The 14,966-nt window shown below is 47.9% G+C and overlaps 2 protein-coding genes and 1 pseudogene across 5 annotated transcripts; 1 reads left to right on the plus strand and 2 right to left on the minus strand.

Moving 5' to 3' along the window:
* The first annotated feature begins 138 nt into the window (after positions 1-138).
* LOC147960907 (uncharacterized) lies at positions 139-1,253 on the plus strand. The gene is made up of 2 exons (XM_087533980.1): positions 139-480; positions 576-1,253. Exons 1-2 carry the CDS (start codon positions 139-141, stop codon positions 1,251-1,253), a joined length of 1,020 nt encoding a protein of 339 aa, XP_087390106.1.
* Positions 1,254-2,667: 1,414 nt separating this feature from the next.
* On the minus strand, positions 2,668-10,278 carry LOC125528551 (uncharacterized). 3 transcript variants are annotated; one of them, XM_087532144.1, is made up of 5 exons: positions 10,045-10,278; positions 9,885-9,947; positions 9,641-9,706; positions 3,528-3,800; positions 2,668-3,417 (listed from the first exon to the last, which is right to left on the minus strand). In XM_087532144.1, exons 2-5 carry the CDS (start codon positions 9,897-9,899, stop codon positions 2,938-2,940), a joined length of 834 nt encoding a protein of 277 aa, XP_087388270.1. In that variant the 5' UTR covers positions 9,900-9,947; positions 10,045-10,278; the 3' UTR covers positions 2,668-2,937. The 3 variants fall into 3 exon arrangements, with proteins under 3 accessions (XP_087388270.1, XP_087388271.1, XP_087388272.1); XM_087532145.1 differs by having other exon boundaries at positions 9,885-9,941; positions 10,045-10,233; XM_087532146.1 differs by having other exon boundaries at positions 9,847-9,947; positions 10,045-10,199.
* Positions 9,931-14,966, minus strand: LOC147960908 (disease resistance protein RGA5-like; annotated as a pseudogene). Its single transcript, XR_015610111.1, has 2 exons — positions 13,747-14,966; positions 9,931-12,004 (listed from the first exon to the last, which is right to left on the minus strand). The product of XR_015610111.1 is annotated as a disease resistance protein RGA5-like (transcript).

The raw sequence follows: 14,966 nt of genomic DNA on the forward strand, positions 1-14,966 counted from the left end.
GTGTGTTCATAGACCACATGCATCCCGTCGCTCCTGTACAGGCCCTGTCCTGAACCTCCTCTCCTAGATCTGTGTAATCATTTATTCTCTTATGTAATCATTTTTCCTTTTCTTTTGTTTGTTCTGTACATAGAAGTGATGGCTGAGATGGCGGCTGATGGTGGGCATGGCGGTGGGAATCACCCATTGCGCTGGACATCTCCAATGTCTGGGTTCATGTTACGTCGCTTTGTAGAGCTCATTGCTAATGGAGTGAAGACAGAAAAGGGCTTTAAGGAGGTGCACCTAAACCAGGTGGCTAAGAATTGTAGTGAGCACTTTGGTCTTTCCATAACCGGGACCCAAGTGTACAATCACCTCCGCAAGTGGCGTGCTAGGTGGGTGAAGATAAGTAAGCTCCGAGACATTAGTGGGTCACTTTGGGATGATAACAACTATGTCATATTGCTGGAGGAAGAGCACTACATGGGCCATATCAAGGTTTGTACTAGCTTTTAGTGGCTGATCAGTAGCTATTTAGTTACATATGTTCATAGAACTACTTATGCTCATAGAATTATTTATGTTTCATGTAGGACCATCCCAAAGATGTTGAGTACCTCAATGTGCCTTTAGAGAATTATGTTCAGATGCTTGCTATCTTTGGAAGTGGTATTGTTACAGGAAGGTATGCAATGACATCTAATGAGGATCTTGGGGTTCCTTCAATGGTGGGAACCTCCTCATCATTTGTAAACCTTGAAGCTTGTGGTTCTGAATTTGTTGTTGATGGGAATGAACCTGGTTTGAGTGCTACTGCTGCTGCTCATGGGGAAACTGCTGCTGCTCCTCATGGGAAGGAACCATGTAAGGATGCGTCTAGCTCCACTGGCAAAAGGAAGAGGGCTAGCTTGATGAGTGAAGAAGAAGTCTTGGTCATGAGCAACATGTCCGAAGCAGTCCGTGAAGTTGCTATTGCTATCAAGTCCACCGGAGAGGCACATCCTGAACTTTATGGTGCTGTCATGGAGCTCCCTGGTTTTACCGAGGATGATCTGTTAATTGTCTTGGACTATCTCAATGAGAATGCCAACAGGGCTAGGAGCCACTCATTCGTGCAGATGTCGGAGACTCGTCGCACTCGTTGGGTCATGCACCACCTCTCCAAGGTCAACGGTGGAGTGCCCGTGCCCAAGGAAGGATTGCTCAAGGAAGGAATGCCCAAGGATGGAATGCCTGTGACCAGCAATGAAGTGCCCAAGGGTGGAGTGTGAGCAAATATGTGCCAATCAACGAAGCTGACCATATTTTATTGTACTTGGTCAGAAAAACTATCCCCGTATATATGTGATGTAAAGACAATATAGATTTGTGGCTATCTAATATGTGAACTCTGGACTGTAATATGGACCATATGGATTTGTGGCTATCTAATATGTGAACTCTAGTACGTCTTGATTTATGTGCTATTTATGTGCTGGACCGGAAAAGAAGAATTCTTTAGTTATTTTGTACCATAAATTGCTTATATGTGTATATAAACTGCTTGTGTACTTATACAAACAGCAAAGATGCTACTGAAATTTTGCTTTTTCTTACTTCAATCATCTCATTCATTTTTAAGACGTGTGAACATATATTCTTTTATTACCTCAATCAGCAAAGATATCTAATTTGGAGTGCGTATTACCAAAATTATATTATGATTATTTTACATACATGATCAATCACCCTTGAGTCAAATTCCACATCATACAACCTACCAAACAACATATGTTGTATGCTGCATCTCTCATACAACCTCAGATGCAACACACCAAACAAAATCTGAATTGAGCCTGGCTCATCTCATGCAGTACACCAAACACACATTTTAACTCAGTTTTGCATGAGCTCAATCAGGCTAGCCCCAACCAAGCTCCTTCATGCAATGCATGCTAGATGCACCCAGGCAACCAAACACGCCCATAATCAATCTTCAGGTACGAATCCCATGCGAATTCGAAATTTTGAGAGAAAATGTTTCTGTGTACAGCACGTATGCATACCTAGTTAACTGATCTGTTGCTCACTTATGTATAATAACCGCGCTTACATTATGTGACTAAAATTTTACAGGTCAGCCAGGGCTGCGTGGGTGAGTCCTGCTCTTCCTCCGGAGGCAATGCCATCAGCAAGCTACAGGAGTAAATAAAAATTATGAGGTTATCATCTCAGGCTAATCCAATAATCGAATTTGGTTGTAATCAGCCTCCGTGCCTTCGTTTTGTTCACTACACTTTCTGTGGTAGCTACGCAGTTGTATTATTTTAGTTGTGGCAATGTTTAGTCATCAACCAATGGGCCAAACAGGCTCTTAGTATCTCCTTGCCTGTGTAAAGTATGGTGTTCTATTTATTTCTCTTCTATGCTTTCCAAAACTTTCTTTGCACGAATCCTGAAACATGTGTCAGTAATCAGCGAGAAGGAATGTGAAATTCTCATTTCTTTCATGGCAGAAGATTCCCTAGAATTTTATCAATAGCTTTACTCGCAAATTTGTGCATGTATACAAATTTGAAATCGATGGCACGCCTCGGCTAAGTGGCCCAATAACTGATGACTTTTAGTTAGAAGAAATTTGTTCATGGATTAATTAATTTGGATGTAAGTTCAAATTAAATACTATCACTGTTCTCTGCCTTAACCTTGGCCTCAGAGACACGCTTCAGCCTGAGCATATACACTCGAGAGCTTCAGGTGTGTTTTATCTTGCTGGGTCTTCAGGTTTATACACTTGAGATTTAATGCTAACGAAGGATTATATGGAAGAACAACAAAAGTTCACCAACCCAAATACTTACAAGACACAAGCTAAGCACCTCCAGCAAGCTAAATCTAGCTTCAACACTATAACAACTCCTCACTGCGTGCCGGGGATGTTCGCAAGATCATCTCAGCAGAATACCGCCATCGTAGTCACCTGTAGTCGGTCGAAGAAGACCTTGGTTTACCATTGTTCGACGAGTTGAGGTGCAGAGAAACAAGTATCACCCCGATCGCAACGATCAAGCAGCCAACAAGTGTGCCGAAGAAGAGCGCCCCGGGCCGCCTCATCTGCACAAATCCACACACTCCCCCGGATGTCACCAGGATGAAATCAGTCAGCCCATCGCCAGAGAAATCCTTGAGGATTAATGCATGAGTCAGCGGCGCGGGGAGGTCGCTGGACGCCAGTAGGACACCAGAAGGAGAGATCACCACGGCCTCCTGGTCGCCGCCCGCGATGATCACCTGCTTTGGGTCATAGGCGTGCAGAGAGAAGGCTTTGTGAGTGGGGATGACAGCATTCTCTGTCATCCCTGATGGAGATGGAAGGTTGGACCATGTTGCGCCTGTCGATAGTTGCCACCTCCATGTCGCATCGTGATCAAGTAGGCCTGAAGAGTATAAGCTCACCTACGATGATAGACAAACAAGTCAGGGTATTGGAAATAAACCGCTGCTCATTATTTCAAGCTAGTGCCGTCGACTTGATGCGTCCAAAACCGCTAAAGAAATACACCGACCTCTCCCCGGCTTGTTAGAAAGATGATATTGCCATGACTTCTCTCCAGCAGAATTGGTGCCGCCACCTCTAAGTTAGATGGATCAAATGTCCTCCCAAAACTTCTTGAAAAGTCACCATGATGGAACAGATTGAGATGGTTGTAGTGGCAGATTGAAACATTAAAAAGCTGCTCCCGCACCGGCACACCAGACATGGCAACTGCCCAACAGGGTTTCAGCACTTCCATCGACCCGCTAACAACAGTTTGCTCAGCACCATTTGCACCGACAACCTACAGAAGAATGGACCAACAGCTTTGGTAACAATTATTAATAAAAAAAAACATTGGCAAAGCAGTCATATCTGACACCCACATATTCATTAGGAGAATGGAGCAATGAAATTGCCCATCCCAGCGTACAGAGATTAACACATACAAGAACTACTGAGAGATTGAGGTGAAATATATGATACTGGATCTAAGTTGGGTCAGTGTGTGCTAATTCTCTCATGTCCAAATTAAATTAGGAGACCTCAAATTCCATGGTAAATATGAACTCTGATTATTTAAGGTGAAAAGATAAGGGAATGCACTTATCATGATAACATAGCACTTGTGCAAGCATTGCATAATTTTTGGCAAATCATTTATGACGAAGACAAGGCATGATTTCATGAAAAGGTAATTTGCTACTTGCTAGGATAAGATGATAGCAACACAAATTACACAATAATAATACAAAGAACAAGCAATATTCAGTATCATCTATGTTCATGTTTGAGCAGAAAGCTCAATTTCTCCCTCTACAAGGAACTAACTAGAAGTGCTGTAAAACCATTTGAACTATTTATCGAATGACTGGAAAAGCCTAAAAGCTACAGTACATCATAACACCTTGTGACACAAGCAATCGAGAAACAAATCCACAGCTCTGCTGGAAATTACAGACATAAAATACGAGCGGCAGTGGCCTGAAGAGTATTCTCTGTAAAATAGGGTCTAGCATATTGTACATGTACACGTATTTGTATACATATATAATTGTATTCTGATCATCTGTATATTGAGACATGAGGCTGGATGTTAGCCACTCACGCAAAACCCTAAACCCAGTGTTTCAACTTGGTATCAGCTAGGTCAGGCCGCCGCCGCAGGTCCCTCGCGCCGCTGCCGCCCGATCCTCTCTCCGCGTAGCCGCCGCTTCCGCTTGCTGCTTCAACGTACGAGATTAATCTTAATCTAGCCAGAGGAATCCATCCAGCTGCTTGCTAGCTAGCTAGCTAGCTTTGCCTGTACGCTGCGCCGCTTCCGATCGCTGCTCCCGCGCGTGTCATCTTCCGCGCCGCCGCCGCATCTTGCCTCAGCCGCCGCCGTGTGACGTTCTTCTCCATGCCGCCACAGCGATGTCATCTTCCGCCCTCTCCACCGGCCAAACTGCCGGCGCCCTCGTCTCGTCCCCCGTCGCCACGATCCCCGCCGCGCTCACCGTCCCGACGATCTCCGTCCGCCTCAGTCGTCACAACTTCATGCTTTGGGGAGGCATCACCAGCACTGTCCTTGCCGGTGCCAACCTCCACGGACACCTCGATGGCACCAAGGCGGCACCGGCCAAAACACTCGTTGTCGGCACCGGCGACGCTGCTACCGCCGTCGACAACCCGGAGTACCACCACTGGTGGGTTCAAGATCAGCGCGTCAAGGGGCTCCTTCTCACCTCCATGGATGAGGATATTGCATGCCAACTCATTGGCTACGAGTCGGCGCATGCGGTGTGGACAGCCGTCGCCGCCATGTTCGGCGCCCAGAGCCGCGCCAACGTCCGTCACATCCGGCGGCAACTTCAGTCGCTGAGGAAGGACGATCTCTCCGCCGCGGAATACATGCACAAGATGAAGGCACTTGCCGACATTATGGCCGCCGCCGGCTCCCCGATCCGCGATGATGAGCTTATCGATCACATCCTCACCGGCCTCGGCTCCGCCTACAACTCCATCACCGCCTCCTTGGGTGTGAGTAACGCACCCATGCCCTACTCCAGCTTTTACTCATTGGTTCTATCCTTCGAGGCACTGCAGGCACAACAGAGTGCGGTGGAGGGGTGGACTTCCTCGGCTAACGTCGTGACTCACTCTGGCCCCTCCGGACATGGTGGACGCGCTCCCTACTCGGAGCCCTACCCCTCCCAGGGTGGGGGTCGCCCGGCCGATGGCAACGGCCAGCCCGGGCAAGGCCGTCAAGGCGGCAACGGCGGCCCCAATGGTGGCCGCGACCGCAACTCCTCCTACGCCGGCAATGGTCGGCAAGGTGGCGGGGGTAACGGCGGCAACAACGGTGGTGGTGGCCGTCGCAACAACCACTGGCGCCCCCGGTGTCAAATTTGCAAAAACTGGGGGCATGAGGCCGATGATTGCCGCAAGCGTTATGACCAGGACCACAACTCTCGCTCCGCCAACTCGGCCTCCACCAACACCGTCGACTATCCTTGGGTGCTGGACACCGGGGCTACGGATCACCTGACGAGTGATCTTGAATGCCTCCAGGTTCATGAGCGCTATGATGGCAAGGACCAGGTTCAGGTGGCCAATGGTGCAGGTTTGTCTATTTCACACATTGGTCATTCCCGTTTACCCGGTTCATCACTCAAACTGCGCAACATCCTTCATGTTCCACACATCAGAGAGCATCTTCTTTCTGTCTATCGCGTTGTTTGTGATAATGACGTGTTTGTTGAATTTCACCGTCGTTTTTTCTTTGTTAAGGACAAAGCAACCAGGCGCGTCATTCTTCAAGGTAGCAGTCGAGGGGGGGTCTATCCGATTCCCTTTACTTGTGCTTCGTCATCTCGCCATGCTTCATCCAGTGTCTGTGTTTCGTCGTCGCAATGGCATCAATGTCTAGGTCACCCTACAAATAATGTGGTCACCTCCATTGTTCGGAGTCATGATCTTCCCTGCTCTAGTTCAAATACTTCACCATTAGTGTGTGATGCATGTCAGCGTGCTAAGAGTCATCAGCTACCGTATTCCACGTCTTATCATGTCACTACTGTACCTCTTGAATTAATACATTCAGATGTTTGGGGTCCCGCTATTGCGTCTTCGGGGGGTACAAGTATTATGTCAGTTTTGTTGATGATTACACGCGCTTCACTTGGATTTATTTGCTTAAACATAAATCCGATGTTGAGCAAGTCTTCTATAACTTTCAGGCTCATGTCGAACGCCTTTTGGATTGCAAAATCAAGGCTGTTCAGTCTGACTGGGGTGGTGAATACCACAAGCTCCATCACTATTTTCAACGCACGGGCATCTCTCACCGTGTGTCGTGTCCACATACATCTCAGCAGAACGGTATTGCCGAGCGCAAACACCGTCATTTGGTCGAGACCGGTCTTGCCTTACTGGCACACTCGTCTCTCCCACTCCGGTTTTGGGATGGGGCCTTTCTTACGGCGTGTTATCTCATCAACCGTATGCCCACTCCGGTTCTCAACAAAGACACGCCTCTGTTCCGCCTGTTTCATGTTCAACCCAATTATTCCTCTCTCAGGATTTTTGGGTGTGCTTGCTGGCCTAGTCTCCGCAAGTATAATGCTCACAAGTTGGAGTTCCGTTCGAAGATGTGTGTCTTCCTTGGCTATAGCCCTCTGCATAAGGGCTATAAGTGTCTTGATCGCACCTCGGGTAGGATCTACATCTCTCGTGATGTTGTTTTTGACGAGTCAGTTTTCCCTTACTCCAGCCCGGGTGTCTCGGTTGACATTGCCTCCATTGAGCATGCTCTCACTTTTCCATCTAATGAACCGGTTTCGGATGTCCATGTGCGGAAATACGACCTGTTCTATTTGTCACCTGACTTGTTTTTTGCAGATGCTGCTCTAATTTCTTCACAGGAACCCGTCGTCGCACCTGTATCCACCGGCGCGATCGACGAGCATGGTCCCGAGGCAGCCTTGTCGGCCTCGCCCACTGGCGCGTCCGCGGTCCCGTCTGCCTCGCTTGCTGGCGCGACCGTAGGCACGACTTGGTTGCCCGCTGGGTTGCCCGCCTCGCCTGGGTCAGCCCAGCCCGCCTCGCCTACTTCGGTTGTCGTCGAGTCGCTAGCCGCATCCTCTAGGCTGCCGTCTCCACCTGGATCTCCCTCGTCGCCTGTTTCGGCCCAGTCCGACGCGTCCCCCCGGCCCGTGTCGCCTGTTGCTGACGATCGTTCAGCCGCGACACCACCGGCCGGGTCTCCTTCGTCGCCGCCACCTTCTACCGGTGATGCAGCTACCGGGCACACTATGGTCACCCGTCACCGCGATCATACGCGTAAGGCCAAGACATACACGGATGGTACGGTGCGGTACGACACTCGTCGGCGTGCATTCTTCGCCGCACCCACCTCTCATCGTGATGCTCTTGGTGAACCGGCTTGGCGTGCCGCCATGTCTGAGGAATTTGCCGCCCTTCGTCACACAAACACATGGGTGTTGGTGCCTCGGCCTCCTGGTGTTAATATTGTGGGTTGCAAGTGGATCTTTAAGACCAAACATCGTCCGGATGGTTCTGTTGACAAGCACAAAGCTCGCCTCGTTGCTCGCGGTTTTACTCAACAGCAAGGGATAGACTATGGAGATACTTTCAGCCCCGTGGTGAAGCCTACCACGGTTCGTCTGGTCCTCTCTCTCGCCATCTCCCGCGGGTGGTGTCTTCGCCAGATTGATGTGAGTAATGCTTTTCTTCACGGATTTTTGGCCGAAGATGTCTACATGCAGCAGCCCCCTGGCTTTGAGGATGCTCATCATCCCTCTCATGTCTGCAAACTCCAGAGGTCCATCTACGGGCTCAAACAGTCGCCGCGTGCCTGGTATGCTCGGTTGAGTCAGCGTCTCTCACAGCTTGGCTTTGTTCCTTCCAAGGCGGATGCGTCCTTGTTCATATTTTCACATGGTGCTATTCAGATCTACATGCTGGTGTATGTTGATGATATTGTGATTGCCGGTTCTACACCTCATGTGGTGGATCGCCTTGTGCAGTCCTTGTCTGCGAGTTTTCCCATCAAAGACTTGGGCAGGCTGGAGTACTTTCTTGGATTGGAAGCGTCCTTTCATTCAGGGGGCATGACATTGACACAGAAGAAGTATGCACTTGATCTTCTTCATCGCGTCAACATGGAGAACTGCAAGTCCACTTCCACTCCACTTGCTACATCCGAGAGCCACTCGCGTCACAGTGGAGCATTGCTGAGTATCGATGACTCTTTCAGGTACCGCAGTGTAGTTGGAGCACTGCAGTATCTGACACTCACCCGTCCAGATATCTCCTTTGTCGTGAACAAAGTGTGCCAGTTCCTGTCTCAGCCTACCCAGGTTCATTGGAAAGCAGTTAAGCGTATTCTGAGGTATATCAAAGGTACGCTAGACACGGGACTACGGATTCGTAAGTCCAGATTTACTGGAGTCAGTATATTCACCGACGCAGACTGGGCAGGTTGTGTTGATGACCGGCGTTCTACTAGTGGCTTTGTTGTATTTGTTGGACCCAATCTTATATCTTGGAGTTCCAAGAAGCAACCTATGGTCTCGAGTTCTAGCACCGAGGCAGAGTATAAGGCATTGGCAAATGGCGCGGCTGAAGCCATTTGGATAGACACAGTTCTCACAGAACTTGGAGTCACACGGCAGCGCACACCCATATTGTGGTGTGGTAACTTAGGGGCAACTTACCTGACGGCGAATCCAGTGTTTCATGCTCGTACCAAACACATTGAGATTGATTTCCATTTTGTGAAGGAACGGGTAGCTGTTGGTAAACTGGAAGTCAGGTTTATATCAACTGATGATCAGTTAGCGGATGTATTTACTAAACCCGCTACTCGATAGATGCTAGACCGTTTTAAAACCAATCTGAATCTTGTATGTAGTTCAGATTGAGGGGGCATGTAAAATAGGGTCTAGCATATTATACATGTACACGTATTTGTATACGTATGTAATTGTATTCTGATCATCTATATATTGAGACGTGAGGCTGGATGTTAGCCACCCACGCAAAACCCTAAACCCAGTGTTTCAACTTTCTCTGGAACCAAAAAATGTGGTGCGGATGAAAAAAGTGAATTGCAGCTGTAATTTTGACACTTCAACACACCTGAACATGATCTAGAACTCCATCTCCATTAATATCCGCATGAAGGCCTCCTTCTGTCAAATAAAGCTGAAAATGGAAATCACAAAAACAAGTGAGACTATTAACTATGTACAAGATTGTGGTACAGAAACATAAATTTTATCAATACACATGAACTGTGACAATGAAAATGGAAATCACAAAAACAAGTGAAACTCTCTTCTTACAAGTAACATGAGAAAAGAAATAACTTTTCTGATCTTACACGTAGCAGGTACATTGAGTGCAAGACGGCTGGGAAATCGGGTCAACTATGATAAATCTGCAACTGAAATAAAGGTGAAATGAGAAAGAAACTCGTCTCCTTTTACAAGTACGTACGGTAAATGAGAAAAAACTACATTTACGATGTTAGCAGCACGTACCTTGAGTGCGGGATGGTTGGGATGGATCTCAACTGCATGCTTCAAGGACGCATGGGCCTGCTTCAACGACTCATGTGCCTGCAACTCGTCGATACCCCTGCCAGTGTAGCCTAGGATTTCAGCATCAACTTTCTCAAGACGAGGGAGGTTCACCAGGCTATGGAAGTCCCAGCCATTGGTCCCTTCCAGGCCGATTATTATCCTAAAACACTCAAGGCTGGACATTGCTCCCAGTACAAATCTGGGCTGGTTAAAATTCTTCAGTTCCAAGTATCTCAACTTGGGGAATGCACCCTCCTCCATGGCGTTAGGAAAAGCCATGTAATCATAGAGAAGAACGGTGAGAGTAATGAGCTCTGAGAACCTCCCGAGGATCTCCATATTCTGCGATTTCATAGCCGTCAGTTCCATATGCAAGTGGCAGAGGTTCGGGAGGCATGAGGAGTTAATCCACACTGGTAGCCCAGGAAGCAGGCCATTCACTGTCAGATGACGGAGGTGCCCAAGGGTCACAGAGCCAGTGTAATCGGACCAAGGCTGAGGATACGGTCGATGCCTACAAGTAACCATTATGACTTGAAGTTTTTGTAGATTGGCAACATGTCCCATCAAATCTTTGAACAACATATTACCGTGCTCCTCTTCAAAGTGTAGGCTAAACTTTCTCAACTCCTTTAGCTTGGCAAGCCCTTTCAGAAAATCTGGAGAGACAAGGTGCAACTGTAGCTCTTCTAGGGATGTTAAATTCATGCAGTCCAACACCTCCATATTGGAACCGCCAAAGCGCAGGCACTTCAGTTGTGTCAGCCGACCAACACTTTGAGGCAGTTTTTTAATGCCAGTTCTGCCCAAGTCCAGTACCTGCAAAAACCTTAGATCCCCTATTTCTTCAGGGACCTCTAAGATAAGCGGCATGGAGATCCCAGGCAGGGAGAACCCAACCAGCCGGTCCGAGAACCCAAGGTACCTCAGGTGAATCAGCCTCCCAAGATAATTAAGATGATAAGGAGAATCTTCCGGCTTCACAGAGCGCTCACTTCCCATGAAAGTGCAGTCTTCTAAAGCCAACACACGTAGAGCTTTAAAGTTTGAAAGCAATGGCAACGTACTAAAGTGACACATGGTGGCACTATATAACATCACCTGCTTCATGCTCATGTTAGCGACAGATCCATCCTGCTCTATGATTTCATTATTTATGGCCAACCTACGAGAAGTGGTATGTGGAGATGTCATGTTACTGTTTGATGCAGTAACGAAACTTTCGTCTTCTGAAAGAAAATGAATCATATCAAGTACCAAATCATGCACACGACAAGCATATATGATGTTGTGATATTGCCTCTCCACTGCCTGGATCATGCTTCTATCTATGAGCATGTTGAAGTATCTCTCTCCAACCTCAAATAATCCTTTTCCTGGTTCCTCACGGACATATCCTTCAGCCACCCACTTCCAAATTAAAGTGTCCTTTTTTATCTCATAATCTTCGGGGTATATGCCTAGGTGCAATAGGCAAAGCCGTGGATAATATGGAAGATCATAGTAGCTATATAGCAATATCTTTCTTGTGGTATCCACTTCTTTGTTATCTTCATTCCCGAAACCAATAGAGTCATAGACCCCAGGTCAATCTGTTACTGGTTTACTAGCCAACAAGCTAGCTATTGTAATGATAGCTAGCGGTATGCCACCACATTTCTGCAATATCTTCTCAGATATCTTAACCGATTCATGATAAGGACTTTTGCTTTTGCCAATAGACAATCTCATACAGAACAATTCCTTCGATCTACCTGGAGAAAGAGGTTCTTGCTTGTAAATGTCACCAGCCTCTTTTGCCACTTCAAAGATACGAGTAGTTGTGATTACTCTGCTTCCACACTTACTATCAGTAAAAACACATTTGATTATATCCCATGAATTCATATCCCATATATCATCAATGATGATAAGGTACCTATTGACATGGCAGCAGGAGATACATGAATTAGTAAAACTAAAGTGTTGTCCTGGAAATAAAAGAAATATGGCAAGCGTCTCAACCAAGAACTCAAAATGGCATTATTCAATTCACGACAAGGTGCTTTAGGACAACTGAAACATAAGTAAATGATTAATGAATGAATGGAGGACACTATCAAAATACATGCAAGGTTTTGGTTAAATCCATTCTATTAGAGTTTATATAATACATCCATTTTTATTTTTTAATTTGAATAACCATTTGTTCCTACTATAGGTGCATATAATTGGCAAGAACACTTTACCGTAGGTAAAACATGTACCCCTGCTTCCCTGCCGCCGCCGGGGGAGCATGGCGAGCAAAGCTCGCCCGGCGGGCTCTCCTCCTCCCCTCGTGTGGGGGCCTCTGGCCAAGGCGAGGCGTTGCCCCTGGGCACCCGGCGTGGCGGCGGTGGGGGAACGCTGTGGCGACGGTTGTGCCACCACGGCTACGAGGGCAGCGTGGGGGCCGGCCATGGTGTGGCTGGTGGCGGCGGATCTGGGGCTCCCTGCCCAGATCTGTTCCCCTCTTGCGGCGGTCCTAGGGTTCTTCTAGCGCCAAGACGCTGTTCTGCTTGATGGCAGCCCACATTGATCTGGCCGTTGATGAGTTCCAGAAGGCACCAACGGAGACCTCCATTGGGTGCTTGACGCATGTAGATTGCTGGATCTGATGGGATTCAGTCGTGTGCGCCCCTATTTCAGGTCGAGTAGCTCCAGGAGGGTGTGACGCGAAGCTTCGTTGTCTGTTGACATTATGGGACCTGTCGGTATTTCGATTTCAATGGTGAAGACAGTGGCGCAGAACGTCATGGTGGCTGAGTCTGATGCCTAGTAATGGTGGATCGAGTCGAGGCGATGAGAACTTCGTTTGGTGATTCGTGACTAGTAGCAGCGGCGTCGGCAAGTGGGGGAGCCAACATAGTAGGAGTATAGAGCCTTAGCTTTCAGGGTGTAAACCCATGGTCTGGCTTTAATTGGTTGTGTCTGGCAGTGGCCTTGTTGAAGGCATTGTTTTGAGAGCGCGAATTTTCTTCAGGGTGAAAACCAAAGATCTATGATCGAACGACGACGGTGCTTGTGCACTATTTTCTTCTTAGAGGCGTCCCTTTTGGAGAATTTGGACTTCGGGTGTTGTCTTGGTGGTGGTTCGTGTTGCAGTTACAAGGAGTCATCACTGCAGCGGGATATTTCGTTTTGTCTTTTTTGGTTTGTTTTTGGGTTGTGTGCACGCATAATGTCTTTAGGGCATTTCATTGTTGCAGAGTCTAGGTGTAATTGATATCTCCGTGATATTAATATATTACTTTGTCAAAAAAATAACATGCAAATGCAATCTAAATATAATTGATGTAAAACATCTGCAGAAAAATGAAGCTCCCATTTACGCCTCACTCTTTATCACCGTCGCTTAAAGGACATACTATAGTAAACATGCATTTTCAATTACGTTTAAGTGTACGCCGATACTACCTAAATCTTATCTATGCGTAAATGGAATGAATTTTTTCTTAAAACACATAAGTGTACGCCGATACTATCTGAATCTTATCTATGTGAAAATCTGCAAGAATGTGAAGCGCCCATTTCTACTTCACTTTTTATTATGAGCGCTAAAAATTAAACTATATACTAATAAATATGCATTTGCAATGAGGAAAATCTCTCACAGCATGCAAATTAGGATGATGGTGGTACCTCTTGTTCGTAAGCAGTTCTCGGAGTTTTTCAATGAGCAACACCTCATCTAACAGTGTAACATTGTGACAAGAGGCTTTGTCAATTCGGAGGAGAATACCTATGAGAACATTCTTCACATTAGGCTTCTGACCGACGGAAACAAAAGCCTTACATACAAACTCTGCTTGTATCTTGTCGTAAACTGCTCTGGCAAGAGTCGTCTTGCCAAGTCCTCCAAATCCGAAGATCGAGAGGATCTTGAGCTGCTGCTGCTTGGACACACAACCATCTTCATCTGCCAGCCTCTTGATTAGCTCGTCTCTTGGCCCCTCGATGCCAACAAGCTCTCTGTGATCTTTGAACTGAACCATCAAGCGAGGGTCCACAGCGTCAACCATGGTTGAAGCAGCTAGAGTTGCCTCAACTTCATCAATCTTGTACCGGTCGCGTCGATCCGCCACCTGCTGGACCTGATCCTTGATGCCTTTGATTGCATCGGCGATCTGGTGGCGCGCCTTGCCTTTTGTGAACAAGCTGGCCACCTTCTTCACGAACCCTTTGAAGCCGTCGGGGTTAGCGGCGGGCTCAAAGCCCTGGACGCCCACCATGAAGCGCTCAACCACATCCTCCATCTCGTATGCCAGCTCCCTGACATCATTGGCCCAGATCTTGGAGTTGTCGTCGAGCTTGTCGCGCGGCACCATGGCCACTTTGCGGAGGGCGGCGTCTATGCTCCTCATCTCCCTCTCGAGAAATTGTACATCTTTCTTCACGCCCTTCTGCAGCTTGTATTCTCCGTGGAGGAGCTCGAACAGCTTGGGGAGGAGGGAGCCCATGGCCGCCGTCGCGGGGTCCATGGCTCGAAGGGTGGCTTTCGCTTCTCTCTCTTCTTGGTCTAGTTCTTGTACGTCAAAGTCAAACACTGTTGGCGGAGATGGGCACATGCGGTGGTGGAGTTAGTGGCTGGATCCTGGAGGGGGCGACGGAGCGGGGCTGGAGGGGGTGTCATAGTGGAGACGACGGCGGAGCGGGGCTGGAGGGGATGGAGGAGTGGAGGCGCCGGTAGAAAGAGGTCCGGAGGAGGCCGCAGCAGAGGTGCCTGGGGGCTTTGTGGTGGGCAGGAGCGTGAGTTGCCCGGGGCTGTGTGAGTGTGTGGTGGGGAGGAAGAGGGGCGGAGCAGATAGCACTAAAAGGAGGCTACCCTGTGCAAATGTGTGCGGCTGGCGGCTGCTGCCGTG

Source organism: Triticum urartu, chromosome 7A, assembly GCF_056163025.1.
Source record: "Triticum urartu cultivar PI428250 chromosome 7A, HENAU_Tu73, whole genome shotgun sequence".
NCBI classification, from domain to species: Eukaryota; Viridiplantae; Streptophyta; class Magnoliopsida; order Poales; family Poaceae; genus Triticum; species Triticum urartu.

Coding starts and splice junctions, on each gene's coding strand:
- LOC147960907 (XM_087533980.1), top strand. CDS start 139: ATGGCTGAGATGGCGGCTGATGGTGGGCATGGCGGTGGGAATCACCCA. Junction 481..575: donor ACTACATGGGCCATATCAAG/GTTTGTACTAGC, acceptor TGTTTCATGTAG/GACCATCCCAAAGATGTTGA.
- LOC125528551 (XM_087532144.1), bottom strand. Junction 3,801..9,640: donor GAGTTCTAGATCATGTTCAG/GTGTGTTGAAGT, acceptor ATTCTTCTGTAG/GTTGTCGGTGCAAATGGTGC. Junction 3,418..3,527: donor TTCTAACAAGCCGGGGAGAG/GTCGGTGTATTT, acceptor CTATCATCGTAG/GTGAGCTTATACTCTTCAGG.